The sequence below is a fragment of the Dromaius novaehollandiae genome, chromosome 28 (assembly GCF_036370855.1).
Source record: "Dromaius novaehollandiae isolate bDroNov1 chromosome 28, bDroNov1.hap1, whole genome shotgun sequence".
NCBI classification, from domain to species: Eukaryota; Metazoa; Chordata; class Aves; order Casuariiformes; family Dromaiidae; genus Dromaius; species Dromaius novaehollandiae.
In genome coordinates this window covers 5,521,397-5,534,568 of record NC_088125.1, presented here as the reverse complement: position 1 = coordinate 5,534,568, position 13,172 = coordinate 5,521,397, and the positions used below count along the sequence as shown (strand labels likewise).

Sequence of the window (13,172 nt, the reverse complement as noted above, 5' to 3'; positions counted from 1 at the left end):
GGGGAGTGGCAGTGGCATGGCAGGGGATGGGTGGGGGGGGTGTGCAAGGGCAGTGCAGCTCCAGGAGCACGCTGAGGGGGGGTCTTCACGCCCTGCAGGAGCGCCTGCGGCCTGTCCATCACTTGTCCCCGCAGGTGAGACCTGTCACAGCCAACCTGGCCCCAGGCTGCCCCCGAACCGTGCCTGGCTCTGCCTCCATCACCTCCTCCAGCTTGCTGGGTTTGCTGCTCCTGGGCCCTTCTCAATCTCAAGGCAGGGAAATAAATGCATTAAACTAAACTCTTCCCCCCCTCCCCCAGCCATAAATCAGCATAAATGCAATTTACATATTCATAGTATTTATCCACTAACTGTCCCATCCCAGATTAAACGCGCCCTGGGGATCACCAAGCCTCCTTATCTGTGCTGGGATGCTCCCGGGAAGGAGCAGCCCTGTGTGAATATTAGTGTTGGGAAGGGGGGGGGGGGGGGGCATGCTTGCCACCCACCCGCGCATGCAGAAGGGCTGCAGTGGGGCAGCCAGGGCAGGGGCTCTGGAGCCGCAGGGCTGGCGACTGGATCGGAGCACAGCCGTTGTGGCCCTGCGCATCTCCAGGACAGCTGCTCCGTGGTCCACGTCCCCTGTCCCTGCCGCGCCAGGCTGGGGGGTCCCCGCCGTGGTGCCCTGCTTCGTGGTGCTGGCCGGGCTGGGGGGCCAGGGGCTGGGCCAGGGGACCACGGTGGCTCCGGTGCTGGCAGATCCCTGCCAGCAGTAATGACCAGTGCCAGTGCAGCCAGCCCCAGGGCTCAGCGCTGAGCTCGTTAGGGGGGATTTAATGAGGGCAGGTGGCAGGTGCTGCCACTGGCTGTTTGTCACAGTGTCACACCTGGATCCGGAGCAGCACGGCACAGCCCCACAGCACAGTTCAGCCTCACGGCATGGTGCAGCCCCACAGTACAGCTCAGGTCCATGGCACAGCCCCACGGCACAGCTCAGCCCCACGGTTCAGCCGCACAGCACAGTGCAGCCCCCCACAGCACAGGCCCCTCTGCGTCCCTGCATCTCCCCTCCTCCACAGTGCCCCTAACCCAGCCCCATGTTTTGCCTGCCCCAGACAGGCAGGGGACTGGGGGTCCCCGCCTCGCTCTGCGCCTGTCCCCATGGCGTTGGAGCTGCCTGGCCGGCAACCAGGTTCCCATCCTGCTCCCAGGCCCCTCGGGCCAAGCGTGGCCCCAGCTGCACCCCTTGGGCACGGACATCGGGGGGAGGGTTGCATACCCTCCCCCCCCCCGAGGGTTTGCACCAGCGCTGGACCTTCTGGCACTGCCGGCGCTGATGCAGCCACGCAACGCATCACCCCTGGGTGGGGTAGAGTGATGCCGGGGGTCAGTACCCAGCAGGTACCCGGTGCTGGGGGCTGCACAGCGCTGGGCTGGGGAGGAGAGGGGAGGGCCCGTTTGCACCTTGTTTGCTCTGAGGCAGCCAGGAGTCCTTCCTGGCTCTGCAACAAGCTGCATAAGCAGGAGCCCGCGGGCAGCATTAATTAGTTAAATATTTGGCAAGGCAGGAGGCATGGGCAGCATCAGAACGAGCTGGGAGGGGGAGAAGGGTGGGCTGTGCTGTGCTGGGTGGGGCTGGACCCAGGCCCCAATTAACCCTGCCAGGCTCCACCGTGCTTCTCCCAGTGCAGGACAACCTCAACCGCCAAACGAGACCTCTGTTTGCATTTAAAAGCTTGCTGGCAAAGAGGGGCTCTGGGACCCCCCTTCCACTGCCGCTTGCTCCGTGCGCCGAGCCTGGCCCCGGCGGGCAGTGAGACGCCCGGGCCGGGGCCGAGTGCAGCCAGAGGCACTGACTCACCCAGAACCAGCCCTGCTCCTCCCGGTGCCCCCCCACACCTGGCTCCTGCTCCCCAAAGTCATTCCCAAATCGTTAAGTGAGGATGAGCCGCCCCAAAGCCTGGCTGGGGACCGACGGCTGTGTGCAGCTCCTGTCCCCGCAGCCCCTGTGATGTGAACTAAATCCATCCTAATTAGCGGTGATTTGCATGGGAAAATGAAAATTAATCTAGCCTGGGTTCATCGGAATTACTGATTCCAGCTGGGCACATCAGAGTGGCAGGCGTCTGGGTGGCAGGGCCCCTGACGCAGCCACTGCTGGGGGGACCCGCGACCGGGGCTCCTCAGCAGGCAGGGCTCCCGGGACCCCTGCAGACGTTTCCATGCATCTCCACGTGCACCACATACATACACATCCCTGTTTCCATGCATGTCCCCATGGGCGTGCCACATGCACACCCCTGTTTCTATGTGTGTCTACATGTGTGCCACATCCACAGCTCTGTTTCCATGCATGTCCAAAGCATGTGCCACATGCACACCCCGGTTCCCACAGGTGTCTCCATGCATGTGCTCTCTTTCACATGCCAGGCAGGAGCACATCATTCTCATGCCGGAGCTGTGGGCCTGGCAGGGAGTGGGAAGAGCGCCAGTTGTGCCCCCTTCAGAGCCCTCTGGCCCCGGCTGTCTCTTGGCACTGGGGCTCATTGGTATGGGGCCTGCGGCACCGCGTCGGGAAAGATGCTTATCATCATGCTCATGAAAAATTAACCAGGAGATAACAGTGGGGTGTGTGCGCTGTCCGTGGGTGCCGGTGCGGATGGGCGATGCACACTGTCACCACTGCACAGGTCACCCCTCGCAGGTGCCTCCCTCCCCGTCCCAAAGCCTGGCCACATCACTGTGGGGCACAGTCGGAGGCGGCGGTGGGACCTGTGGGCCTTGTCCGTGGGAGATGGGGTTGCCCGGGGGCTGCTGCTTTCTTGCAGGGCTGCTGCTGTCGCCCACCTTGCAAGGCTGTAAACACTCAATTAAGCAAGAGGGCCTGGTCCTGCCTTCCCTGGAGCTGCTGGTAATTATGTAGGTTTTTCGGTGTCAGGAGCGGCAGGAAAGTACGATTATTGCTAATTGGAGCAGCACTGCCCAGCCTGGGTCCTCAAGTAGCTGCTGGGGGGTCAGGAGTTTGGGGCTGGGGGCAATGGCTCTTTGGGGCTGGGGGCCATTTGGGTCTGGGAGTGAGGAACTTTGGGGTGGGAATGAGGGATTTCGGGGCTGTGGGCTGTGTTGGGATCAGGGCATGCGAGCTCGGCGTGGCTCCGTCTCGCCCGGCACGGCTCTGTCTCGCCCGGCGCGGCTCCGTCCCTGCTAGTATCTTTGTCACAATGAAGGAAGAGGCTATTATGTTTATTAAATTGTATCATGGCAGCGTTACAGCAATTGGCAGCTGGTGACCCCGGTTATTTATAAAACAGGCTTTGGAAAATCGCAGCTCTGGGCTTGGGCTTTTCTTCAGAGAATCACCAGGATTAAAAAAAAAAAAAAAATCAATACGGCGGGCTGGGGCCGAGGCTGTGGTTAATTGTGGAGCTGGTTCCAAGGAACACCTGCGGCGGTGGCGGCAGGGGTCCCGTCCGTGTGCCCAGCCCCTGCGACCCTGGGGCTGCTGGGCCCTGTGGTGGCGGCTGGGGCAGAGCACGGCTCCACTGGCACCCCATGATTGATGGGGGGACTTAGGGTGAAACAGCCCTTAAATGAGGATGCCAGGGATAAATGATGTGTGCCCACACCGGGTGATGGATGCCCGGCCCCTAGTGCCAGGAGGGCGTGGGGCTCTGTGACGTCACAGGGGCTCTGTGACGTCACAGGGAGGGTGCTCTGTGATGTCACAGGGTGGGCGCCCCAAGTGACCGGCGGGGGCGCCGGGGCCACCCAGCGCTGCAGCCCCGCGGCGCGGCAGCACCCCGCCACCCCCCCGCTGCTGCCCGCCCTCCTCAGTCGCCCGTGCAGTGCCTGCCAAGGGGCTGCGAAATATATCCCCTTAATTCCCCCTTTAATTACTGGCTGTTTGTTTATTCTTTGTTTGCTTTCGCCGATATGAATTTTTTACGACGGTTTCTGCCGCGCCCTGGCCAAAAGCTGGGGGGATTTGGGGCTGGGGCACGCAGGGAGAGGCGTGGCTCGGCGAGGGGCCGCAAGGACGACCCCATCGTGGCGGCAGGGGGGCTGCGTGGGGAGCAAGCCCTGGGGCCAGCTGGGGGGCCAGGCTGGGCGCCATGGGGCTGGGGCCACGCGGGGCGGGGGCGCACGCTGGGGCTGCGGCGGCAGTGGCGCCGTGCTCAGGTGCAGGCACGTCCAGCCCCGAGCTGCAGCATCTCCCATTAATGAAGCACTTCATCACTGCGGCGTTGCAGGGGGGGCACCCAATTCGGGATGATAAATTCCCCGCGACGGCCCCGCGCTCACTCGCAGCAGCCGTGATTCTCCTTCATCTTGAATAATATTTTTGGAGTGATTGTAAAACACCCGCTCCAGCAGCTGCGCGAGCCAAGGCCTGGCGGCTCCCTCCAGCCCCCGCCTCCCCCCCGCATTTCTCTCCTCAGCTCCCCACCGTGCCAGAGCAGCTCCCGCTGCCCGCTGTGGGGCCCTTGCACACCTGTGCACTTAAGCGTGTGTGTGCATGTATGAGCATGTCCTTGCTCACACAGGTGTGTGCACAGGGTTGTGGATCCGTGGATCTCGGGGGGGGGGGTGCATGTGTGTGTGTGTCTGCGCCTGCGTGCCTGTGAGTGCCATGCTGGCTCAATGTGCACGTGTGCGTGTCTCTGCATCTGCAGGTGTGTGGCCGTGCACGTGCAGGAGGTCAGCCGCTGCAATTCTTCCCTCTCTGAGCAGGATTTGTGGGCTATCTTGCTCTCCCCCAAAAGCGCTGACCCGTCAGATTTGTGTGCTGCCAGAAAGGGGCTGCCAGAAAAGCAGGGGAAATGCCAGCCCCCTCCATTCCCTTGTGCTTGTCATGTGCCCCCCCTCCCCCCGGGGAGGGCCAGTGCAGGGGGCACGCGGGGATCCGCCCTGGGACGCTGCAGCGCTGAGCCCACGGGGCAGCTGCTCCCTCGGGGCCGGGGCCGTGCACCTGGGCAGGCACCCAGGCGGCAGGGCACAAGCGCTCGTCACCCCAGAAGAGGGAAGCACAGCGCAGAATTAAACTGCCTCTTAATTATAATCATTAATGAGCACAGAGGCAGCTGGGCTTTGTGGGCAGGGAATCCCGCTGCATCTCCGGGGAAGGCTGGGATTTGTCTGCAGGGAGTTGGGAGCGCAGTAGCTGCGAAGACCTGGCTCTGAGTGGGATCCCCCCGGCATCCCAGGCTCTGAAAGCTGCTGGGCACCTTGGGATCCCTGCACCCCGGCACCATGACGCCCTGTGCCCCAGTAATCCCTGCCGCGTGCCTCTGCTGTGCTCCCCGGCACACAACGTGCACCCCTCCACCATTCCCCCCCCCCGCACACTGCCATGCACCCCTTGCTGTGTACCCCTTGCCATACACACCCCACCGTGCCCCCCAGCACACCGCCATGCCCCCTGGTCCCCCATCACAGCTGTCTTGGGCGGAGGAAAGCGTGAAGGACGGCGTGTGGCTCTGGCGAGGTCAGGATGCACTCTGTCTTGGGGAGTGGCACTTAATCAATCCCATTTCAAAACTCTAATTATATCTACAAAGGCCTCAACACGGCGCTGCTGGCTGCAATTCCGGGCTTGTTTGTTTATTTCCACGCGCTCCAGAGAAGTTTCTCCCCTTTGTCCTTTTATACTTTGCTGGAAGGAATGAGGTTAGGATGGCGCGGCAGTGTCGGCGCTCTGCCGGGCGGGGGGATGGCTGCAGAGCGGTGCTGGGGTCCGTGCACGCGTGTGTGCCTAGCCGTGCAGCCATGCACGCGTGTGCCTGAGTAACCACTGGCTAATGGGAGGGCGACGGCCCTCAGCAGCCAGGGCGCCAGGGACCCCAGGACTGTGCCCGCAGAGAGGTTTCCGCAAGACCGGGTACCATCACCGTCACGAGCCTCTTCTCCAAGACGGTCTCTGCATCCCTGGGTGCCCTGCAGACGCAGGCTGCACAGGGGGATTTCCTGGGCTCCCGCCAGTGCCGGAGCGTGGCCACCCGCCAGGATGGGCGAGAAGGGCCCAATGCCTGCCCGCTTTGGGCTGCCCACTAATCTCCCCGTCTTTTGTTAAGAGCCAGTGGATACAAATAGCCGGTTTCCATATGCACAGCAGCATCTGTTACTGCCAGGGAGATTTGCATTGCTAAATGTAAATTGGGTGTTATGTCATTTATCATAAATGGGGGGGCGGAGGCAGGGGGGACGAGGGAAGGCAGCAAACATCATGGAAGTTGTCATAACAAATCACAGGACTCATTATTCGCCCTGGCAGGAAAGGTGCAGAGCCACCTGCGAAGTATTTGTGTGTGGAGGGGAGGGGGCTGGCCCCCTGGCCCGGAGGGGGGACCGGAGCACAGGGTGCGGTTCAGGGTGCAGCACCGTGGGGGGCCCAGGCGTCTGGAGCCCACCATCAACCCACTGCGTGAGCCTGGAAGGGGCAGAATATGCCCCCCGCCTCTTCCAGCTGTGTCCCTGGACGGGGCTCCCCATCCCGTCCCGCCCCGTCCCTCCCCGCAGTGCAGACGCCTCCCCCGTGGCGCCCGCCCTGCCGCCCGCCCGGCGCTCGGGAACCTGCCACCGCACAGCCCCGCTGCTTCCCCGCGCCCCGGCATGAAGGGCCCCCTGTTCGGAGCCATGTTCTCCCGGCACGTCAAGCGGCACCCTGGCGTGAGTCACCCCCAGCCCTCTCCCTGCAGCACCCCTGGCCCTCCGTGCCACCCCACAGCCTCCCGGGACCCCCCCACAGCCCCCTCCAGCCCTGCAAAGCCCCCCGCACCCCGGGGACCTCCCTGGCCCTCCAAGCCTCTGCAGCAGCCCCTCCGTTGCTGAGCCCCTGGGGACCCCGCACCCACCACCCCAGGCGCACTCCCGCCGAGCCCCTGGGGACCCTGCACCCACCACCCCAGGCGCACTCCCGCCGAGCCCCTTGGGACCCTGCACCCACCACCCCAGGCGCACTCCTGCCGAGCCCCTGGGGACCCTGCACCCACCACCCCAGGCGCACTCCCGCCACCGGCCCCTGCCTCCCTACCACTCGCCACCCCTGTGAGCTCCCCAGTGCACTTCCCCCAGGCTCCTGTGGCCGGGCAAGCCCCAGGGCTCGGCCCCATCGGCCCCATCTGCAACCGCCACGGTAGGGCTGGAGTTGCCAGAGGAGGTGGAAGTGTTTTCTGCTACCTGATCCGCTCCCTCTGGCACAAGCGGTCGCAGTGCTACAGTCTGGTCTCTGAGCCCAGCTGGGCTTCGCGTGTGCACCCGGGTGCGCACACGTCTGGGCTGGCACACGTCTGGGCTGGCACGCGTCTGGGCTGGCACGCATCCGGACTGGCACGCATCTGGGCTCTCCTCGTGGGCACGTCCGCTCGCACCTGCCCAAGGGGCCTGGCTCTGTCGCCTCCCCCCCCCCCCCCCCCGCCCTTACTGCTGGGGCACTTCAGGGAGGCAGGAATGGGCATCACCCCCCGCCTCCTCGCCGGCAGCTCAGATCCACCGCTGTGCCCTGCCATCGGCAGCTCGGGCTGAGGTCTCCTGCACGAAGCAGCCCGAACCCTCATAAATCACAGCCCCTGCAACACGCCTGCAGCTGGGCAGCATCCCCGGTGGCCAGGGCGGCCTCTCCGCCGGCCAGGCTGGCTTCCTTCCCACGGCGGGTCCTGGCCCAGGACTGGCTAGGGCTGGCGGCCGGGGAGGGCTGCGAGTCACGTAGGCGTTTGGCAGCCGGCGCCGGTTGGGGGGGAGGGGGGGGGCAGCAGCCGGGCTGGAGAGGACGGTGCATGATGGCTGAGCATCAGGATGCCCGGCGCTGCTGGCAGCCTCGGGCGGGGAGGGGGGAGCTAGTGGCCACAGCAGAAACCAGGCTGGGGTTTGGCTTTGCTGGGGACTGGGGGAGCCAGGCTGCAAGCCTCGGGCTCCTGTGATGTCCTCCCAGCACTGCTGAGGTTCTGTGCTCTGGGGAGTTTGAGGCTTTTCTGGTCAAGCCTCGCCTTGGCTCCCCCAGCTGCCTTGCACAGGACTGAAAGGCATGGAGGGGCCCCCGAGGAGCAGAGTTTGGGGGGGGGGCGGGGCTGGGGACCTGGCACGTGCCTGGAGCTGTGAAGCAGGATTATTGCCAGCAGAGGTTGCTGAGGCGATTTTTGACGTGCCATCCGTTATAGGCGATCCGCCGCAGCCTGTGCCGGGCAGGTGCCTTAGCGCGTGCACCTTGCAGCTGCAGTCCCCCCCCATCCGGCAGCGGCTGCTGCCCCGGGTCTGCTGCGGGGCCGAAGCCCGGGAGCTCTGGTGGGACAAGGCCTGGCCTGGCCCCGGTGGGCAGTGCCCTGGGCATTGGGCTGTGCATGGCCGTGCTGCGGGCGCAGGGCCTCCTGCCAACCCCTCGTGCCAAGTGCTGCTCTCAGCAGCGTCCTCGCCTCCCCTGACACCCCCCGCGTTCATTTTCCTCCTTATTTTTGCAGGCAGGGCAGTAGGACTGGGGCAGCCTGGCAGCTCGGCTGGGCCCCGTGGCAGGGATGGAGCAGCACCGTGCCGCTCCCTGCACGAGTGCCTTCACGGCTCTTGCTGTTGGGGTTAAAGGGCAAATACTCCCTGACAGCTCAGCACTGCAGTGTGAGCACACACGAGCAGCATTTTAACTTGCCATACTTTTAAGGTCAAACTCTCAATATGTGTGTTTATTGCGTGTGTGCATGCGTGTGTGCGTGTGTGTGTGCGTGCGTGTGTGTTTGGGGGGGGGTCAGGCCCCCTCGCTGCCCCCCAGAGCTCAGCAGCCCCTTGGCTGCTGCATGAGTGGCCCCCGGCCCCCTCGACCCCTGGTCCTTTCCAGGCATTAATTACCCAGAAGGTGTCAGCAGCAGATGGTGAGATGAATCTATCACCCCGAGTCTCCTCCAACAGGCACCGCAATTCCCGGCACCGCCAAGTGCTCGTGGATTAGGCAGTGCGGCTGGGCAGCAGCGACTGCCAGCTCCTCTTGGCACAAGGCTGCGCGCGGTGCCTAGGGCGGCGATGGGCTCGTGCCACTCCCCTCCCGACTTGGAGCTGGCATCGGCGCAGCCGGCAGGAGCAGCGAGCAGCACCGGTGGCTCCGGAGCAGGCTCTGGCCCCTCCGGGGTGCCGGGAGGGGACTGGGCTGGAGCAGGGGGCTTGGAAGAGGGCAGATGAGATGTTGCTCCGCCTGGCTGCTGTCCCCTGGCAGACCGTGGAGGGGGTCGGCAAGGAATGGCCAAAGGGATTGGGGTGCGTCCCGCACCGCCATCCCGCTGGGACACGGGGGGAGGCGCTCGCTGTGCCCCAACTGCTGCGCTGAGCAGCAAACGCTGGGCGGGCGCGCGGGTGTCGGCAATGCAAGCGGCAGGGAGCACGGGAGCCGGTGGCCCCCACTCCCGCCTGGCGCTAATGGGCACGGCGAGGCGCCGGCCGCACGCGGCTCCCCGGGGCGCTGCCGGGCGGGCGGCTCATTAGGCTGTGGCCGCCTTTGCCGGCACGAGGGCCACCGCCATCCGGGGAGGTCAAAGCAGCCGCGTCTCAGCTCCGATTGAGGCCGTGTCCCCCCGGGCACCGCAGAGCGAGCGGTGGGAGAGCGGGGCCGCGGCGCTGGCGGCCTGGCGCTGGCCGCCTGGCGCGGGGCGCGTGTGTGCATGGGGGGGAGCCGCGTGCCCCACGCACACCCCTTCCCCACAACCGCCCCAAGGCTGGGGGGAGGCGGGGGTCCGGGCATGGCACAGCTCCATGCTGGACGCGATGGCCTGAGCGTGGCTGGGAGCGGCAGCCTTGGTTGGGGGGGGGGGGGGGCATGTGGGGCCCAGCATCAGCACCCGCCGGGAAGGGCCGGACCCCCACCTGGGTCGGGAGTGGGTGCAGGGGGAGCGATTGCTCATTCCAAATCCAATTCCCCTCCAGCAGGAGCTGATTTTTCTCTCCCTCTTTTAATTCAGTCACTCAAGCTGACAGCTACACTGTGTACCGCAGCCCAGCTACAGGATTGCTCTGCCATATTTCCCCTGTAAATCTCCCGGCGTGTCAGCTCTCCCTTTCACTCTCCAGTCGGCCTGATAAATATTCATTTTATTGGGGTATTTTTCATTTCTCTCTCTCTGCAGCTCGTCCCGCTCATTGGCTTCATCAGCGTAGGCCTGGGCAGCGCTGTCCTGTACCTGCTGCGGCTGGCCCTGTACAGCCCCGACGTCAGGTACAAGGCGGGGGCACCGTGCCCCTCGGCGCAGCCTCGGGGCACCGCGCAGCCGCAGCAGCGCGGCAGGGATGCCAGGGCCCTGGGGGGCAGGACCCGGCCCTCCGTCTAACACCCCCCACGTGTGGCAGTGGCCAGACCTGGGTGCAGAAGGGCAGAAGGAGGAGGAGGAGGAGGAAGAGGAGGAGTGGCCAGCGGGGGGGGGGGGGGGGGGGGGCAGAGCCCCTGACCCTGCTGCAGCAGGAGACCCGCAGGGTCTGGGGGAAGGATGGGAGGGAGCAGGACGGCTGGATGAATGGCTAGACAGATAAAAGCAGTTGTGACTGATGGAGAGTGTGGGGATGGATGGATTGACAGAGGGCCAGACGGAGGAATGGGAAAGTAGTGGGATGGATGGTTGGTGGAGGGATTTGGGAGGGGGGGGAGAGGGGGGAGAGAGAGAGAGAGAGAGAGAGAGGTGGATAGACAGATAAAAGCAGTGTGAGAATGAATGGAGAAAGGGAGCGCAAGACGAGGTGTGGGGATGAATTGATGGTGGGATGGAGGGGCTGGCAGAGGGACAGCCAGCCATGCTGTGCTAGGGCTGGAGGAGTGCAGGGCTGCTTCCCTGCAACTCCAGGCCCACGGTCCCCGCAGCCCCATGCTGTCTAATGCCTATCTAATATTTGTTTGCTCCCGGTAAAACACTCATTGATTTAATTTGACGCCAGCTGCCCAGGGTACTTAGCTCAGCAATTAGCAGATCCAGGCACCTTGTCTTTGATCGTACAAGCCCAAGGGTGGATGGGGGGGAGATAAAACAACAGCCCCCCCCCCCGCCCCCCCGCCGCTTCCCAGATGGAAAATTCTGCTCTTGGCCAACACCAGCAGATCGCAGGGGGACAGGAGACGGGGGAGACGTGAGCTGCTTTCTCCGGGGATGCATCCCACGGCTCCGCTGGCCTTCCCAGAGCCCCTCCTGGGACAGCACAGGACCTTTGCTCCTTGGGAAGGGTTGATCCCGCGCACACCAGCTGCCCGTGCAGCCGCGCCACCATCCACAAGTGCTGCACGGCAGTGCTGAGCCCGGCTTGCTCCCGGCAGGCGTGCAGAGCAAAGCAAGCAGCTCTCCAGCCGGGAAGCGGGGGTCGGGGTCTTGGGAGAGCATCTGAGGGCTGGGAGTGAATTGGGGGGGGGGGGGGGGCAGCGCCCAGGTTGGGGCGCAGCAGGACGGTGCCTCCAGCGGCTGCGGGATGGGGCAAGCCGGTGGGCAGCCAGGCGCCCATGCCCTGCCCAGCCCTGGGGTGGCAGCCAGGCCTGTGGGGTACCTGGGCAGGGGGTGACGGCAGCAGTGGCTGGCCCCCCCCCCCCCCCAAATCTGCCAACCCCACAGCAAAAAGGGAAAAATGTTGCCATGGCAATACCCAAGATTCCCATGGGGAACCAGCCCTGGGTGTGTGTGCGGGGGGGCATTAGTGGGGTAAAATGGGGCGGGGGGGGGATGCGGGGTTGTAGGGTCCTGTTCCCCCCCCCCCCAAGTCCTCTCACGGGACTGATGGCTTGATCTCCCCTTGCAGCTGGGACCGGAAAAATAACCCTGAGCCCTGGAATAAGCTGGGCCCCACGGACCAGTACAAAGTGAGCACTGGGGCAGACCTGTGGGGCGGGGAGCAGGATAGCCCCATTTCAGGGGAAAGCACCACCTTTCCCTTACCCTGTGGCCAGAGGCCGGGGGGGGGGGGGCTGCACCCCCACCCCCCCCCTCACATCCTTCTCCTTCTCCAGTTTATGGCAATTTCCACGGACTACAAGAGCCTCAAGAAGGACCGTCCCAGTTTCTGAGCTGCCATGTGGAAGGGGCTCCCGCGCCAGCGGGGGGTGGGGGGGGTGGGGGCACTCCCATGCCCACTGAGCCCCTGCTGCTTCGCCCCCCCGCCGGTGCCGCTGGCCCCGCAGTGCTGCAGCACACGCCATCACCTGCACACAGGCTTGAGCACCACCCCCCCCACCCTTCCCCCGGCACCCGCAAACCATGGGGCTGTGCACCCTGGCAATAAACCATGTCATGCCAGGAGCGCTGGGACCCCCCCCCCCCCCCGGCCCTTGCCAGTAAACCCGCGCGCTTGCTTCTTGCATGGAGCCACAGCCCTTGGGCAGGGAGTGAGCACCGGGGGGGGGGGGGGGGGGCAGCAGGCACTGCTCTCGCAGCTTGCAAAATTTCCATAAAACTCACAGGACTGTAATAAAGCATTGGCGGGGGGGGGGTGAGGCCAGGAAAATATATTATATAAACTGTTTCCCAGGCCCATCAACTTCAGAGAGACTCAGCTCCCCGCCTCCCCCCAAACCACCCTACGCGCAGGGACACCTCCGTGCACGGCCTGGAGGGCGGGGTGGTGGCGCGGCCCACTGCAAAGGGACCGGTTCAGCCATCCCCAGCCCCGGGCGCTGCGTTTCCTGTCTCCCACGCTCCAGGGTCCCGGGGGATGCCCACGGACCACCGTGGCCCTGACCCAGCCCTTCCCAGGGAGACAACAGGAAACACGACGGGGGGGGAGAAGAGCCCCATGGGGCGGAGGGGGTCAGCAACCCGCAGGCGCCTGCAGCTGCACGCGCGCATGCTGCGTGCGCGGGCGGCCGCGCTCCGCTCCCGGGGCTACGTGCCGCGGGGCAGGGACCTGGCCGGGGCAGCAGGCGGGGGTGGCGGTGCCCGGTGCTGTTTGCTTTGGCCGAGGCCGAGGGGGATCTGCAGCCAGGAACCGCGCAAGAGATGGCACCGGGCGGCGGGACGTGTCTGGGAGCAGGCAGCTGCTGGGCCTGCACCGCCTCCAGCCAGGCGGCATGCCACGGGGCGGGGGACAGGCGAAAGGGACTGCCCAGACACCCCCCCCCGCAGCACAGCGTACTGCCCTGCCGTCCCTCCTATGTACCTGCCTGCCTTTGGGGCTCAGTTCAACTCCCCCAAATTCCCCGCTCCCCTCACAGCCTGCTGGGTGAAGCACCTAGTTAGAAGAGAGGGGATGGGGAAACT

At 65.1% G+C, this 13,172-nt stretch overlaps 1 protein-coding gene across 1 annotated transcript; it reads left to right on the top strand.

Moving 5' to 3' along the window:
* Nucleotides 1–6,504: 6,504 nt before the first annotated feature.
* Nucleotides 6,505–12,438, top strand: NDUFA4L2 (NDUFA4 mitochondrial complex associated like 2). Its single transcript, XM_064498416.1, has 4 exons — nucleotides 6,505–6,645; nucleotides 10,074–10,162; nucleotides 11,719–11,779; nucleotides 11,927–12,438. Exons 1-4 carry the CDS (start codon nucleotides 6,589–6,591, stop codon nucleotides 11,981–11,983), a joined length of 264 nt encoding a protein of 87 aa, XP_064354486.1. The 5' UTR covers nucleotides 6,505–6,588; the 3' UTR covers nucleotides 11,984–12,438.
* The last annotated feature ends 734 nt before the right edge of the window (nucleotides 12,439–13,172 follow it).